The 17,438-nt window shown below is 31.6% G+C and overlaps 1 protein-coding gene across 2 annotated transcripts in view; it reads right to left on the bottom strand.

Moving 5' to 3' along the window:
* ROCK1 (Rho associated coiled-coil containing protein kinase 1) overlaps nucleotides 1-17,438 on the bottom strand; it is a 114,041-nt gene that overhangs the window by 21,125 nt on the left and 75,478 nt on the right. For both annotated transcript variants that reach the window (XM_074276269.1, XM_074276261.1), the window contains exons 17-22: nucleotides 15,319-15,425; nucleotides 14,116-14,266; nucleotides 12,012-12,172; nucleotides 5,444-5,628; nucleotides 3,083-3,152; nucleotides 656-750 (exon numbers count right to left, since the gene is read on the bottom strand). In XM_074276269.1, coding sequence (XP_074132370.1) covers nucleotides 656-750; nucleotides 3,083-3,152; nucleotides 5,444-5,628; nucleotides 12,012-12,172; nucleotides 14,116-14,266; nucleotides 15,319-15,425 — 769 coding nt within the window. The remainder of the gene's footprint in view (nucleotides 1-655; nucleotides 751-3,082; nucleotides 3,153-5,443; nucleotides 5,629-12,011; nucleotides 12,173-14,115; nucleotides 14,267-15,318; nucleotides 15,426-17,438) is intronic.

The following is a 17,438-nucleotide window of genomic DNA, read 5'->3' on the forward strand; positions in this document are numbered from 1 at the left end:
ATAAATAAAGATATAAACAAACAAACAAACAAATATATAAATAAAGATATGGTTTAGGTCATGTGACCTAAACCATATCTTTTCGATTATAAGGCTACTATGCAACACTGCCTCACTTGAGAATCAAACATTTTAATAAGCTTGTCATAGAGCATACATGCTATAGCAAAAAAAACTGTCTTTAAGATATTGGAGACCTGGTCCACATCTTACCTATGATGCTTAAGATTTGAATGACTTTAGGAAAGTCACTTTCCTCCCTATGGGCCTCATTTATAAAATGAAGTGACTGGAATGGATGGTCCTTATGCCCCTTACAACTGTAGCTCAATGATTCACTTTATACCTCAATTTGCTACAACTGACACATTTATTTTGTTAAATTAATAAAATGTAGTCTTAAGATGTTTAATATTTTCTCTTTGTAATATTTTTATTATGCTATTAACTTGTTTGTCAAATACTTTTCTCACAGAAGGTAAAAATCTTCTATTCAAGCCTGTGTAAATAAGTCTTTTCTGTGCCAGAGATAAAAAAAAATTGAATAGGTCTGCAGAGACTGAGATAAATTCATCAATTTTGGTGAATAATTTCAAAGTAGAATTTAAGATCACTTTACAGAGATTTTGGTGCTAAAGTATTAAAATAGACATACTTTTCATTTTGCAGTTCTTGTATTTTCTTTAGATTTTCTCGATTTTTTTCTTCAATGTCCTCTTTAAGTTCTTTTACCTGAGTTTTATAAAGTGTCTGCAAAACAAGTCCAAAGAAAAATAAGTGGTTTTTATATAGCCAGTGAAAAGAATTGATTTGAATTTATTTGAATTATTTGAACTTAATAAGTACAACTTTTAAACATATCAATTCATAAAATTAATATTGTTTGTAAAACATTTTTCATTTTCTTATTCAAATCTATCTTATCACATTTTTATTTCTCAACAGCAAATAAATCCTAAAAAGTCAAAGTAACAATTCCTCTAAGAAAGAATTACTTTAAAAAAAAAAAAAACTTTTACATGCATATCAACTTGTTAAATATACATTTGTTTATGAATCATGTTAGGAGAGAAAAAAAAGAATAAAAGAGAAAAACTATGACAGAAAAAAAAAGAGAAAGGTGAACATCCTATATTGATTTACATTCAATCTCCATCTTTTTCTGAATGAAGATGGCATTTTCTATCCAAAGTTTATTAGGATTGCCTTGGATCACTGAACCACTGAGGAGAAAAGCTTAATTATAAAGCAGAATCAGGCAAGTAGTTTACATGATGACTACCACAATGTAAATGGACAACACTGAAAGATTTAAGAATGCTAATCAAATGGGACTTTAAGGGGACTGCAATTAAAACATATTGCCTGTCTGTTATTAGAGAAGTTGTGACATATTGATATGTAATGACACATATATGTTCAGACGTGATCAATATAGTTTGCTTAGCAGTACTTGTTTATTACTAGTGACACTTCTAATAGATAGTGGGGGAGGAAATAAAATAGTGTAGCGCTGGGAAATGACTGACAGGCAAAAAGAGTTAATAAGACATTTTTTAAAAGGAAAAGAAAATTCATTTCTTCAAAAACACAAATTATGCATGCCTAAGACAATGTAAATAAAGTAAAAATGATGATGGCTTGATCTAGTTTAAACTGTGTTTATATGTTTTTAGGAGTTTCTCATCTCTCTTTTAATCATGAATTACTGACCTTCACAAAGGAAACCCACCTGAGAATGAAAAATAATTCTCTTGTTTTGGGCTATTTGTGAATGTAGTCCCACAGTAGCTCTATTTTCTGATTTAGGCTAGTTCCCTCAAGCTCCTCTTTGGGCCACTTGGGTCTCACCATATTAATATATTTTATTCTTATTTTAAATAATTTAAACACAGTATTTTGAAGGGAATTTTTTCTCCCTTAATTACCAAATAAAGCAAAGCTTGGCCTTCCTGATACATTTATAACTCAGGTTTGAAAAAAAAAGTCCTCTTAAAATTACTAAGAAGTTCAAAGAGATAAAACATGAAAGAATTCTTATAGACCATTATTCTATAGAAAATAACTTGAAATGGGAAATTATTTTATCATTCATATTAAATGTAAAATAAAAATTTTAAACCTACATCCAGGGTTTTAAAATGACATTATTTTTTATCAACTGGACATTCTGCTTTGTTATGAGTATAAACTTGTTTTTGTAATATGCAGGGGATAAGGGAGAGAAGCTGAAATGGCAACTGATACCTCCAGAAAAGCACAGATTCTTTAACATTTTAAATTTAACTCATAATAGGAAGGCTACTTTCAGTAGTTAATAACATTTTATTTGATTCATTTTTCTGTTAGCAATGCAGAAAAACAGAGCTACATTATAGATTCAATGCTATGGAATCAGAATATAAAATATATTCAAAAATCTGGCAGCTCTTTCAATATGATTTTCATCTTTTAACTAATAAGTCATGTTGTTTTAAATTCAATATAAAAGATAAAGTTTAATACTATAAACAATTTTACAGAATCAATACAGACAGTTCTTGGAAAGAAAGTTAGGAGAAGGAAGGAAACAAAAGATTCAATTCAATCTTTCACAAACAATTCTCAACTAATTTTTCTTTTTTCCTCTGGCAGCAGTATATTTTTCAGTTTTATACTGGGAAGAAATAAATCAATAAAGCATATTAAATGAAATGATAAAAGAATGAAGTATCAAGATAACAAGTCTTTTTTACCAAACTAAAAGATATCTCTGGTACACTCAACTTTGTTTTAGGTTAAACTATATCTTAAAATAACACAAATAATTGCCATAAAACAAATCAATACAAAAACTGTGCTAGAAAGAACATGCAAAAAGGACTGCGAGCTGAAAGTATCAAAGAGTGGTCTTTAATAATCAGATCATCAATTCTTTCTATTCAAAACAATTAGCTAGATTGGAAATCAAGGGAAAAGTCCTCTTTCTCTTACAGTTGACAAGTAGAGTCTTTTCCTTCTTAGAAGTACCTAACCACAACATTTTGGGATTTTTTTTCTTACACTTTATAAATAAAAATCAACAAATGCTTCTATAACTTACTGAAAAATATTGTTCAGCTTCAAGCTGATCCTGTAGTTCCCGCATCTGTCCTTCATTTCCACAATATTGTCTTCAGATGAAAGGGGGAAAAAAGAGTTAGAAAATGTATCTGCTTACAAGAGAATAAGAAAAATAATCATAGAACCTATTTCAACCTACTTAAAACTAAATAACTGGGTTGTTAAAAAGATACATTTTAAATATATTCCATGCTACTAACATATAACTCAGTAATTCAATTAGTTATGATACTGGTTCCATTTAACAGTTGGGAAAAAAAAAAATACTTCATAATGCTGAGGACAAGTAACTTTTTTCTTAGTGAGGACCTATTATCCACAAAGCAAAAAAACCCACTGGGGATTAATCTTAATTATAAAAACTTGACTGAGGATTTTTGGAAACTGGGGGAAAAAAAAAACAAAAACAAAAACAACAAAAAAACAACCCTGAACTTATCTATATAGTCAATTAAGGAAAAGAGACTAGGAGAAAATGAGGGAGAAATAAAGAGGACAATGACAAAGAAAAAGACAACTTAATAAAAATAAATTGATCAAAAGGAAGATAGAGGTAAAGAGCTATATATATGCAATTAGAGAAAAACAGACCCTTGATAAAAAACACAAAGACAGTGACATTAAAGCAGAGAAAAAAGAATGTGTATATTTTATGTTACAGGTTCATTATCTAGTCACTCCTTAGAATATTCTAACAAAAGAAAATAATAATATATCCACTACTGAAATTAAGAGTGATATACAGGCACAACCAGTAGTATCAGAGTTTGATATTTTCCTACAGGTTACAGGACCAGCAAGATGTTGAAAGGACTTGGCTTTCAGAAAAGAGGAGTGAGAACAGGAATCTTATAAAACAGAAAGAGTCACTGGTAAGCTCAATCCTGGAGCTTGTTAAAAGAGTAAAGTCACCAAGAATATTATGGAGGAAATCAGTGATCCTGTGGTACCAACAGCCTTATAAATATAAATTACTTTAACCATTAATAACTCCATAATGAGAAAATCAGTTTTTCCTAATAATCAGAAAATTGCAAATCAAAATAACCTTAAGATACTACTTTACATACCCTAAAAAAAAAAAAAAAAAAAAAAAAAGCAAAAAAGCAAAAATTAAATCTGATGCTGATGATAATAGGAAAGTAGGCATTCCAATATACTCCTCTGGGAGAATTGTAAACTGACTCTCTATAACATAGTAAAATCAGTTTATTTTTCAACCATTTCAGTTGTATCCAAATCTCTTTGACCCCATTAATGGTTTTCTTAGCAAAGATACTGGAGTGGTTTGCCATTTCCTTCTCTAGTGCATTTTACAGATAAGGAAACTGAGGCAACTAAGTTTAAGTGATTTGCTCTGGGTGACACAGCTATAAAGTGTCTCAAGCTAGATTTGAATTCAGGGCTTCTTGACTTTAGTCATGGTACTCTATCCACTTATACTACTTAGTTACCCAGCAAAAGTAGTTAAAGAGTCTTTAAAATAATCCTATCTCTTGACCCAGCACTTGGAATGCTAGTTGAAATGTTGAAAATAAGATTTCATCTCAAAAACAAAAAGAGGGAAAAGGTTAAAATACACAAAAATATTCATAGCTGCTCTATTTGAAATATCCCTAAACATTCCCCCAAAAAAGTACACTATGTTTTAATAACTGGAGAATAGGTGAGCAAACCATGGCATAAAAATATAATATTATACAAAGAAAAAAATAAGAAAACATGGAAAAACTACATATAGTTATGCAAATAAAATTTAGCAGAACGATCACTGTATATACACTAACAACTTTATTTCTAAAACAGGAAAAAAAAAAAAATACCACAACACAAGTATCAGCTTCAGGAAAAACTGAAAGGGATCACAGAACTAAAGTATTTTACAAGTCCTCATGTGTGAATTTGCTTGATTCTACCTGTTAAATGTGAAAAAAGTCTGATATCTGATATAAAATTTTATTTCTTATTCTGAATATTTGAAATTTTTGTTGATACTAAGTCAACAAAATAAAATTATAAAACAAAACTATTTGCAGGAAAAAGAATAGTTAACATACCATCTTATGAATGAACACGCTTTTAAGGTGAAGTAATTTAACCAATTATGGAACTGGTGGTTGTTGTTTTTAAATTGTTGTGGAGTTTTGAATAAGTAAGTATTTGGACTAAATTTGGACTAATATAGAAATAAGTGACTCAGAACAATATGTGGACTTTTAACATATGGTTTCTGTGACGATAATACAAGCACTGAAATATCTTGCATATAATATACATAATCATGCACATACATATGACAAAAGAAAAATGCACTTAAAATCTTTATTTTATCAAGACTTACCTTGTAAGCTGGGCTAGTTCAAATTCCAGTAACCTCTTTGCTTCCAATAATGTATTGATTTCTTGTTTCATTTGCTTTTCTAACCCTTTCAAATTATCCTTCTCAAAAGCTTGAGTTTTTAATTCATTCTGTATCAGCAACCGCTTATTTGATTCTTGCTCCAACTGCAGTGTTAGATTCTTAACCTATAATTGAAAAAGTACTTTGAAACCTACATACTTTTGCAATTGGCTTCGTGTTTATAAGGAAGTATATTTAATGAACTGTAATGCCTATTATGGTTCTGTAACTTATTTGAAAGCATTCTTTTAGATGATACTATTTTTGATGTCATACTAACTTTAAAAATCAAACTATTAGTGGAAAAAGCACTGATTTTGGAATAATAAATTTAGTTTCAAAAATCTGACTTCTACCATCTCTATATGTATAGAAAATACATTCTAGAATTTTGCTAAGAAATGAAACCAAGTCCACTAATCTACATTTTTAGTCTCTTATTTTCTTCCAATTTTCTGAAAACTGCTATATGTTCTTTTCCTATAATGTGTCTTCCATTTGACAAAAATTTTAAAATATCACTAACAATAGTTTAATCTAACTACCAATTCTTTTAGCACTTAGGCTTGTTGACTTTAACCATTAAAAGTATTAACACCACCAAAAATGCTTCACATAGATTATATGATTTTTGAATCTCACTTGAGTCTCAAAACCCTGTTACATACATATTAATTATTTCAATCCCCACTTTATAGATGAAGAAAAATTGAGGCTCAAAGTACTAAAATCACTGACTGATGTTCACTCAACCAGTAAGTTTTGAAGGCAGAATTTGAACTCTGGTTTTTCTAAAACCAGGTCCATCATTATAATACTTTGATTTCCAAGCCTAGCCTCCCCCTAGTTAGTAGGGTAAAGGGGCTTTCCTGATGCATTCTCCAAGCAGAACTCACATTCAAGGGAGGGTTCAGAGTTCAAGTTTCACCAGTCTCACCATGGACCAAAGTTCTAATATCAAACAGAATAAATTGCTATTGGGAAAAGCTAGGGATTTAGTAAAAGAACAGCTTCCCAATGGGAAGATGGGTACCAAATTTCTCCAAATACAACCTTCTTATTTAACCCATTCTATACTTTAAGGGAGTAAAGAAAACTTGCCTGATGACAGCAAGAACTACAAAACATTGTTTGTTCTACATAAGCTACACTGTATGCAGAAAAACAGTCAGTTATACAGAGGAGAAGCCTAGAAGTCAGAGGCTTGAATATTCCAAGGGATGGATGCCCACATATTAACATGATCAAATAGTCTGAACATTCATTTAGACAGCTTAAGTCTAAAGTTAACACATGTGTTCAGGATCAAAGAAGAAAATGGTTTAAAAAATTACAGATATTTAAAGCTAATTCTTTTTGCCTATCAGAGAGAAGTAAAAACTCAAAACTTCTTCATGATACTTACTGAGTTAAAATCTAAAGTTCTCTCATTTTAATCCACTCTCATTTAATCCAATCATGTCTCAAAATACTTAGCAAGTTCTTATGTGAGAAATACACACTTGACACAAAGTAGCTAGTTACTCTTATCTTCTTATTTACCTTGGGTTTGAATTCCTGGTAAGCCCCTCTGGAGCCTGACCTTATCTTTGACTTTCCTCATTAATCACAGTCCTTTTTGAGTTTTATTACAATCATATTCTCAGCATTTAGTTTTTCTTCATTGATAAGAATTAGATACAGAAGAGAAATTCTTCTAATTTCTTGCTCCACCTTTTAAAGAATGAAAATTAGCTCCCTACCCCTCTCACCATTTGAGAAAAGAAATTCTTATCTGCTGGTTTTTCTTAGCATAAAGATTCAGTAGTTGTCCAGACATTAAAAGTCTTCATCATTCCCTCTAAGCCAGTATTGTGACCTGTTTTCTGAATCTATTTACATCCTCTTTCTGTATAGGATCTATAGTATAATATCAATGATAATACGTTTTTGCCTCCAAATGTTTTTATATCATGCTGCTCCCTAATCTTCCTCTGCCTTGTTCCTTAATTTATTTACATTTAGCCTTTTAACTATTTAATTTTTCTATTTGAGACCTGTATTTCAATCATGGGTCTTATCCCAACTCTCGAGTTAAATCTTTCATCTTAATTAGTATCACCAATTCATTAGGCTATCATCTATCGTTCTAATGTAGCTATTGTAAGTCATTGATTTATTGCTGGCTTGAGACATAGTTCTATCTAAAAAAAGTTATTTTTCTTATCCCATTACGTATAATCTATTATATAGAGGCTTATGTACATATGTGTGAGCAGTTTTTTCCCTCCCCCTTCTTTTTATTTGAATACTTTTTTGATTAGATTTTCAAAATTTGAGGCAAATATAGTTCTATCGCTTTGTTAGCTATTTTCTGTCTGTAAATATGGGACACTAAGAATCTGCAAGTCATCCTTGCACAGAAACCATATTTATGTGCTGGGACCTGTTAAAAAATTTAGCTTAAAAAGGCCAAGGTCTGGCATCCAAGGCCATCTCTAGTTGTTCTGATTTTATCTCGCCACTGGACCCAGATGACTCTGGAGAAGAAAGTGAGGCTGATAAACTTTATACTGTTCTCCTTCACTTAAATTTAATTCACTTATATGTCATGGCATCACCTCCTTGATGTCAAAACAACAACTAGCCTTAAATAGGAGTGCTTCACTTTTTTATTTTAAATTAATAAAAATCTGAATCCCATTCTAAGAAAGTTTTAAAACAAAGCTATTCATTTCCAAATGTGTCTTTTTCTTCTGAAGTCATTGTATTTGATAAGCAGCAGTGAGGGAAACTATCATCCATATCCTTAAAGTTTTGAGTTCCTTTCTTAAGATCTGATCATCTTATGCAATGCTTTCTAGATTTCTTCTTGGAATATTATTCATGCCCATTCATACTATTTTAAAAAATAGTGATCATATGGTTGAAAATATATGGAAGGTCATATCCTGAAAACTTGCCTGACCAAGACCATGAGATTCATTTTCTAATAAGTGGCAGATGTACTGAAGTAGTGAAATGTTTTGAGACATGGAAATTAATGTACAAAGTTACTGCTATTAATAGTCCAGGTGAGAGGGATAAAGAGTTCAAATCAGGATAGTATCAAAAGTTCAAATCAAGGGGAGACCAGGACATTTATATGAGATTCTGTAAAAAAAAATAAATTTGACAAATAAATGGAAAATGAGTGAAAAATCTAAGTGAGCTGGGTGAGCAGAAGTAAAGTAGTGCCTCTCAGCAGTTAAATGGGAAGTTTGAAAGAGTACAAAGAAAAATAATGAGTTTTGCTTTAGACACATTTGATATGGTTTTGTAATATCCCCTTCAAATCCATCTAATGGCAGTTGGTAATGTGGGATTTGAGCTTAAAATAGAGACTAAGACTACATAAACAGGTCTAGGAATCAATGTGCACAGAAATGATCAATTAACTTGGGGAAGCTGATAAGATCATTAGGTGAGAGAGAAAAGGAGGGGGAAAAAAGAAAAACTCCACACTATATTTACAGAAAAGAGGGCCCACTACAAAGCTTTAGGAGACTTAGCTAATGAACATAACATAAATCTCTCCCACTCTAATCCATTTTTTTCCCCTCTTCTTCTTCTTAAAGCTGCCCCTTTAATCCATTTTCTAAACAGCCATCAAAATTATTTTTCCTAAGGCATAGGACTAACCCTGCTGACTCCCACTCAAAAAACTCCAGTGGTCCGTTAATACTCTTAGAGCTCTTCAGAACTTCGGTCTACCTTTCCATTTTTTTTTTTTTTTTTAAAAACATAGTATTTTCCTTCATGTACTCTAGTCATACTTAATCTATTTGTCAATTCTCACTCATGATGATCTCCTGCCTAGCCTCTGTTTTTTTTTTTTCCTTCTTCTCTCTTTTTTTTTAAGAGATGGCCTTCTTTTATTGTTGTTTTGTTTTTTTTTTTTTTCCCTTGAGGCTGGGGTTAAGTGACTTGCCCAGGGTCACACAGCTAGGAAGTATTACGTGTCTGAGATCAGATTTGAACTCTGGTCCTCCTGAATTCAAGGCTGGTGCTCTATCCACTTTGCCACCTAGCTGCCCCCGATGGCCTTCTTTTAAAATTCAGGTTAGGCACTGCCTCTTTTGGAGTCCATCAGTACCTCAGCTGTCAATGTTTTCTCCATTTTTCCAAATCACTATTGATCAGAGAAATGCAAATTAAGACGACTCTGAGATATCATTACACACCTGTCAGATTGGCTAAGATGACAGGAACTAATAACGATGAATGTTGGAGGGGCTGTGGGAAAACTGGGACACTGATGCATTGTTGGTGGAGTTGTGAAAGAATCCAACCATTCTGGAGAGCAATCTGGAATTATGCCCAAAAAGTTATCAAAATGTGCATACCCTTTGACCCAGCCATACTACTACTGGGCTTATACCCCAAGGAACTACTAAAGAAGGGAAAGGGACCTGTATGTGCCAAAATGTTTGTGGCAGCTCTTTTTGTAGTGGCTAGAAACTGGAAAATAAATGGATGCCCATAAATTGGAGAATGGTTGGGTAAATTATGGTATATGAATGTTATGGAATATTATTATTCTGTAAGAAATGACCAACAGGAGGAATACAGAGAGGCTTGGAGAGACTTATATCAACTGATGCTAAGTGAAACGAGTAGAACTAGGGGATCATTATACACTTCAACAATGATACTGTATGAGGATGTATTCTGATGGAAGTGGATATTTTCAACATAGAGAAGAGCTAATCCAATTCCAATTGACCAATGATGGACAGAATCAGCTACACCCAGAAAAGGGACACTGGGAAATGAATGTAAACTGAGAGCATTGGGGTTTTTTTTGTTTGTTTGTTTTTTGTTTGTTTTGTTTTGTTTCTCTTCCCAGATTTATTTTTACCTTGCGAATACAATCCTTCCTTTGCAACAACAACAATATTCGGTTCTGCACATATATATTGTACCTAAGATATATTATAAGATATTTAATATGTATGGGAATGCCTGCCATCTAGGGGAGGGGGTGGAGGGAAGGAGGGGAAAAACTCGGAACAGAAGGGAGTACAAGGAATAATGTTGTAAAAACAAAACAAAAACAAAAAACTACTTATACATATGTACTGTCAAAGAAAATGTTATAATTATAAAAATTAATAAAAAAAATGTTTTCTCCATTTACATTGTATGTATACTGTTGTTTCCCCTTTATAATATAATTTATTTCCTTTTTTCTTCTCAGATCTTAGGACAGTGCCTAGAATATAGTAACTACCTAATAAAAGTTTGATGGCTGATTGATTTCCTCTGAAATCCTTTCCAATTCTGAGTTTGTGATTCTGTCACTTATCCAACATATATTAGCTTCAAAATAAAATCAATCCACATATTCTAGGTTACATCTCTTGTGATATCTATGTTTTTTTAGTTAGCTAAAAATTATCAGTGTTCAAATATTGTTTTAAATTCCAATTCAGTGTGCAGCAAGACATGCTAAGCATATAATATAATATATAATATAAGCAAAGATTATTTTATCAGACAGTAAGTTCCTCTAAAGCTGGAGCTGAATTTCTGTTATAATAAACCTCCAAAGTCCACCATGGGGTAGAGTTAAAGGATGCTTTTGTTTTATGCTCACAATGTTAAAAAGAATGGACAAGTTTATAGGTATTAACTGATGCCAAATTTTGTAAAATACTCAAACCAAAGAAAGCATAGATTTCCCCCATCAAAATACTTAACAAACATCAGGTGCCACAAGTCCTTTCCCTTTCCTATCCCAGAATGCCAACTACTTTGATCTCAACAGGCACTAAAAGGCCCAGCAGAACAAATGCTCTTGGGAGTACCAAATCCTAACTTTTCTGCTTCTTCCTCCTTTTCTCTTCCCTATTCCAGGTTGGCTACTGCTATTTCCCCTAAGTCCCTTCGTCCATACCACCTACACCCCTAACAAAGAATCCAGTGTTTTCCCCCACTCTTGCGCTCTCTCCCTACTTCCTTCTTTCCAAAAATTATGGGCTGGACTGTTAGCTTTTCCATTCTCAGTGGGCAGATATGGCCATTCACACTGCATTTATGAATAGAGAAAAACCCACTAAATCCTTTCAATAATATGGAAAACCACTGGGCTTTTATCATATGACTGACTATGCCTTCTTGCCCTTCATACATGGTTATCTTATTAACTGATCCATCTGTAGGGCCACGGGGCATTGGCATTTGTCTAGCAGTTGAACTCTCCTATATATGTTGTCTCTCCCTAATTAGAATATTGATTTCTTAATAGCAAGGACTGTCTTTTATATTTGCTATTCCAGCACTTAAGACCATCTTTGAAACATAGAAAGCACTTAATACTTTCTCATTCATTGATTAAACATTAAGCACAGAATAACATCAAGTCATCTCCTTAATCCATCTATGCTATTTATAAGATATAGTTGTCTTCATTCACAAATTTTCTTTAACATAGTTGTTTTTCTTTTAAACTGAAAGCAGAGACAAAAGTATCCTTTTTGTTTCTTACTTCATCTTCCATCCTTTCTTTATGTTCTGCTAAATGTTCCAGTTTCTGTTGAGACTGTTTCAAGTCAACATCTAGCATAGAACACTGCTTTTCAATGTGAACAACTCTATTTTCAGCTTTCTCTCGTGCTGCTCTCTCTTCCTTCAGTTTCTTTTCCATTTCTACAAAATAATGGAATACAAGAGACAATTCTGTTATTCCTTATTCAAAATGGTTCAATCAGCATTATATACCTATGACAATATAAAATAGCATTAATAAGTTTTTGTCTAGTTGAGTGTTTTTATAAGTAAATCATTATGTGAAGTACAAAAAAATTATTTAGTACACCATTCCAGACAAAATGTCCCAAAAGTTATCTGTCATTTATCTAGGAGGCAAAAAGCATGCCTATAACATATATTGAAAAAGGTCTTCATTCTACGCCAAAAGAGGAATGTTAGAAATAAGTAGCAGATGAAAAAGAATGATAAGCAAGAATTAATAATCTCTATTTTCCAAGTTGCCTTGTGCAAAACAGATGACCAACAAATGTTTAACATACAAGTGAAAATAAATGTCCTTTCTTATAGCAAATTTAGTTTTTCATATTGTAAGCACAAATCAGGAGGATAAACCTTTCAGGTATGGAGATTACATCAGTGAGAAGGTATGAATTCTTAAGATAATCAAAATATTATATGCAAGGAACAGCAAGTAGACTAGCACTGCTGAACTGCAGAGTTGATGATAGAAAGTAAATTAAAAGTAAACAAAATGTAAAGCTAGTTATGAATGGCTTTAAAGTGTCAAACTGATTATTTTCTATTTAATCCCAAAAACAAGAGTCACTGGAGTTTACTAAACAGAGAGGTGACAATATCAGATTTACAATTCAGACAGTTCAGTTTGGCAGTCAAGATGGGTTACAGTGGAGATGTAAGGTGGGGAGACCAACCGGAAAGATACGGTATTGATATGATATGATAGAAGGATTGTGCCAGTGAGAGGGGAAAGCTCAAAGTTGTTTTAATTTACATTTTTTATTACTAGTGATTTTGGTGCAAACATTTATGTGGTTAATAGTTTGCAATTCTTTCCTTGAAACCTACTTCATCATATCCTTTAACAACTTACCCAATGTGGAATAGATCTTGTTCTTCTTTATTTGTGTTAATTCTCTTTTATCTTGGATATCAGATCCATATCAGACATATATGATCCATCAATTTTTCTTCACTCATTTATGATTTTATTCCAAATGCATTAATTTTGCTCTTAAAAAAGCTATTTTGGATAATCAATATGTGATCTATTTTACCTTTTGTTTTCTTCTCCATCCTCTGTTCTATTAAGAGCTTTCTCCCCCAAACTAGCAAAAAGATAGATAGATAGATAGATAGATAGATAGATAGATAGATATAGATATAGACACAAATATTGTGTTTTCTTTTGTAACATGGCTAATACAGAGATATGTCTTGCATGACTTCATATGTACTATCAATACCAAATTGCTTGCCTTCTCAAAAAGGGGGAGAAGAGTAAAGAATTTGGAACTAAAAATTTTTAATGAATGTTAAATTTTTTACATGCAAGTTGGAAATATTTTATGAAATAAATAAAAATATATTACATATACAAATTTTGTGTGTGTTTGCGTTTAATATTTGTTAGGTAATGGCCAAGAAATTGTGGTATACAATTATAAGAGAATGTCACTGCACTTTAAAAAGAAAAAAAGATAAAAAAAATCCAAAAAGTACTCAAAAGATTTATATTAGCTGATGTAGAGTCAAGAACACAGTACCAGGAAAACAATACACAAAATGATGACAACAATATCATTTACCCCAATACCTAAATTGGAAAATATGTAATTACAATGATCAATTTTGGACCCAGAGAAAACACAAGAAATGTCCTCCTTTTTTTGAAGAGGGTAGGGACAATAGAATTGAAGTTTTACAAAATCTCTCAGAATCAATTATTGTATTGGTTAACTTTGCTGAATTGCTTTCTTTCTTTCTTTTTTTATTCTTTGTAAGGAGAGATGTCTGGGTAGGAGATAGAGAATATAATCAGGAAAAATGGTGTATGAAAAAAAAAAAAAAAAAGCACTTACCACACATTGCAACTGACTTTGCCTCTTCAATAGATTGATGCTTGTCAGTCAAACGGGCTTTAGTCACTTTATGCTCATTTACTTCTTGTTCTAATCTTTGTTGTAATGATTTTAGCTTGTAGTTTAAATCTATTTCCAAATTATTCTTCTCCTGCAATACAACAATAAGAGTCCTATGTAGATATAAAATAAAATTGCCAGACTCCAAACATCAACTATTCTTATGATTAATGATATAAAATACTGATAGCATATTTAATTAGACATTTTCTCCTTCCTTAAAATAACTTCCAATTAGCAATATTAATAACAAAAATCAAGGAAAATTTTTTCCTTTAAACTATAGTATTTTTTTTGTCCTTTGAAATTGTCATCTATATGTGTACAGAAATGTTCCTTAGGGGCTTAAAAACCATCAAGTAGAATCACAGATGGAAACAATGGAATGTCATAATCTGTTGAACTGTTGCAGTTCAATAGGTTTTGGCAAAAAAAAAAAAAAAAAAAAAAAAAAAAAACAAAAAAAAAAACACCAAAAACAAAAAACAAGTAGTCGCAATGAAAAACTTGCTATTCTTCTTGGGATAGGAAAATGATGCACACCCATTAAATAGACACATTATCTCAATCAAACCTAATTCTAATTTCTGGCACTTCTAACTTTAACCAGCTATATTCGCTATTTCTTCTCTCTTCCACTACTCATAGATATGTGGCAAACTCTTTTGGACATCTATAGATTCTATTGAACCTGACGAGGGGAGGAGAGTTAAAACATGTCAAAGGGATAATATACATTGCACTGAGATGGATATGAAGCAGCTGGTTGTTCTTTTTGCTGGAAAATCAGGAAACAATGAAAAACAAACTTTGCAAGATAAGGAAATCCTAAATATTTTTACTTCTGCTTCTTTGTCTCTCTCACACATATACACATACATATATAACTTAATTCCTTACTTGAAGCACTTTTTCTTCCCAATCACATTTAAAAAGCTTGACCAATAAAATATTTCCAAATGACACAAAAACACTTTACATAAATTTTAAATATAAAACAACACATTATTTAATTCTTCCCTTTCACAGATTTAAATATTTACATTTTAGCAAATTAACTACTGTTTAAAACAGTAATATCAAAAATATATTATTCCCCAGTAATGTTTCTCCCAAAACAAAATGAGATTCTTCTTTCCATACCTTTTCTGAGTGATTAAGCATGTCTTGAGCTTCTTTTCTTTCTCCTTCCACTCTTTCAAGATTTTGTTTAAGGTGTTTCACTTCTTCTTGTAAAGATGTAATTCGAGCTAACAAAAAAAAAAGAGTAAAAAAATATTCTAGATAGCTTAAGCGTTACTTTGTTCCTCATCCACACAAATTTGAAGCAGAAAATATCAGGTAAAGTTATTAAGTACATCCATGCACAGACAAATGCAAGGCACTAAAATAAATAAATAAATAAATAAATAAATCAACCAAACTAAAACATTTTATTACATAATAATAGCTTGTCTACTCTTAAAGGCAAATTTCTCTCATAGCTTTTCTGAATCTATTAGTCTGAGATTAACTATGATGTAAATCCCATAAAAACAGTAAGTCACATTTATATAGGGCCTTATGGATATTAAGTCTTTATATATAGCAATCAATCAACAAGCAATTATTAAGTATCTACAATGTGTCAGACTTTGTTGGATTCTGAGGACATAAAGAAAAGTAACTGTTTCCACACCTCTGGGAATTTACAGTCTAGTAGGAGAAGACAACATACATACATATACATATATGTATATATGCATATTTTATAATATATTATACAAGATAATTTGGGGCAAAGGGAGAAGCAGAGATGTCTAGAACTTCCATTACAAGGGTATGGGATAGCTGACACTAAGAAGGAAAATGAAGAGTCATGTTAAAGGCACTCTTCCCTTGTACACTCTTAACAACTGGGAGAGACTTATATTCCATCTTTCCCATTTTTTCCAGATTTTACATTTTGGGGGTATAAATGATAAATAGCCCCTTTAAGAATCCTTTTTTTATGCAATTATCTTATTCTGAGCTATTTCATACATACACACCTCTAAAAATAGAAGTTTATACCATAAATAACAAATTACAATCAGAAACTAAAGACTAGACTTAAACAGAAAAAGAATAAAGCAAGGATTAGGACAATATATGCCCTGGATGAAAAGAGTAGATTATAATTATTTATAATTAAAGGAAACTGATCAATCACAAAATCAAGTTCTTTTTGAAAAGATTGCCACTTTTAAAAGTGATGAAAGAATGCTAAGGTCATTTATCTCATGGATATCCTGTAAGTAAGCATCAAGGCCTATATTATAAAGCCTTTTAGGAAAGTTCTGGGAAGTATTAAATGTCATGAATAACTTTTCTGTAGTTGACCATGAAGTTTGTTAATATCTTTGTCTAATTTAAAGAACATCCTACTTATTTCCCAATTTTCAAATGCTTCCTGCCACATTTTAACTAGTAACATATGTTTTCATCGATATATTTTATGGTCTATAAAATAATTTCCTTAAAGCTCTGTGCACTAGATAGTTCTCCATTTTGCAGGGTTGAACAATAAAGGTTCAGAAAGATCAAGCTCTTTATTAATAGTAAATCTTAGAAATGGGCGATGAACTTAGGTTTTTCTGACTTTGGAATTTTTGGAAACAGGTCTCTTCCTACCACATTGTTACTACTAAAAAGCAAAGTCAACAGGCTATATCTAAGCTTTATATTATGCATCATAAGTAACATAACAAAATTATGTTACTCTTTGGGGATAACTGATTGTACATATATATTCAAAATTCTGTTATCTAAAAAAAATCAGCCTCCAATAAGAGGTACTGAGTAGGAAGAAAAGAATACTCTTGGCTTTTGATACACAGTTAATACTTCTGATCAGTTCCAATATAATACAAAATGACTTCATAAATGATTGTTGTGATCATTTAAAGGTATTATACATCATGCTGTGATAGAATAAGGAATGCCCTACTTTTTTTTTTACTTCTATAATCACATGAATTAAATTTATAATTATTAAATAGCTAGAAGGTGGCACTTTGTTAGGCATTTTGGCAGTAAAAAGTTGACACCTATTTTCTGTTACCCTGGCATCTTTCTCCATAGAACTAGAGTTTAATAAGTACCAAATGTAACTTTTAAGGCTTACTTATGGTATCTACACCATGATTAAAAAATCAAACTTCTCTTTTTTCCTGTGTGTTGTTTCTCTACTGCCATATTTATCTATTCTGTCAAGTCACAACTGCCATAAAAGAACAAAGTAG

This window comes from Sminthopsis crassicaudata, chromosome 1, assembly GCF_048593235.1.
Source record: "Sminthopsis crassicaudata isolate SCR6 chromosome 1, ASM4859323v1, whole genome shotgun sequence".
In the NCBI taxonomy this organism is placed as follows: domain Eukaryota; kingdom Metazoa; phylum Chordata; class Mammalia; order Dasyuromorphia; family Dasyuridae; genus Sminthopsis; species Sminthopsis crassicaudata.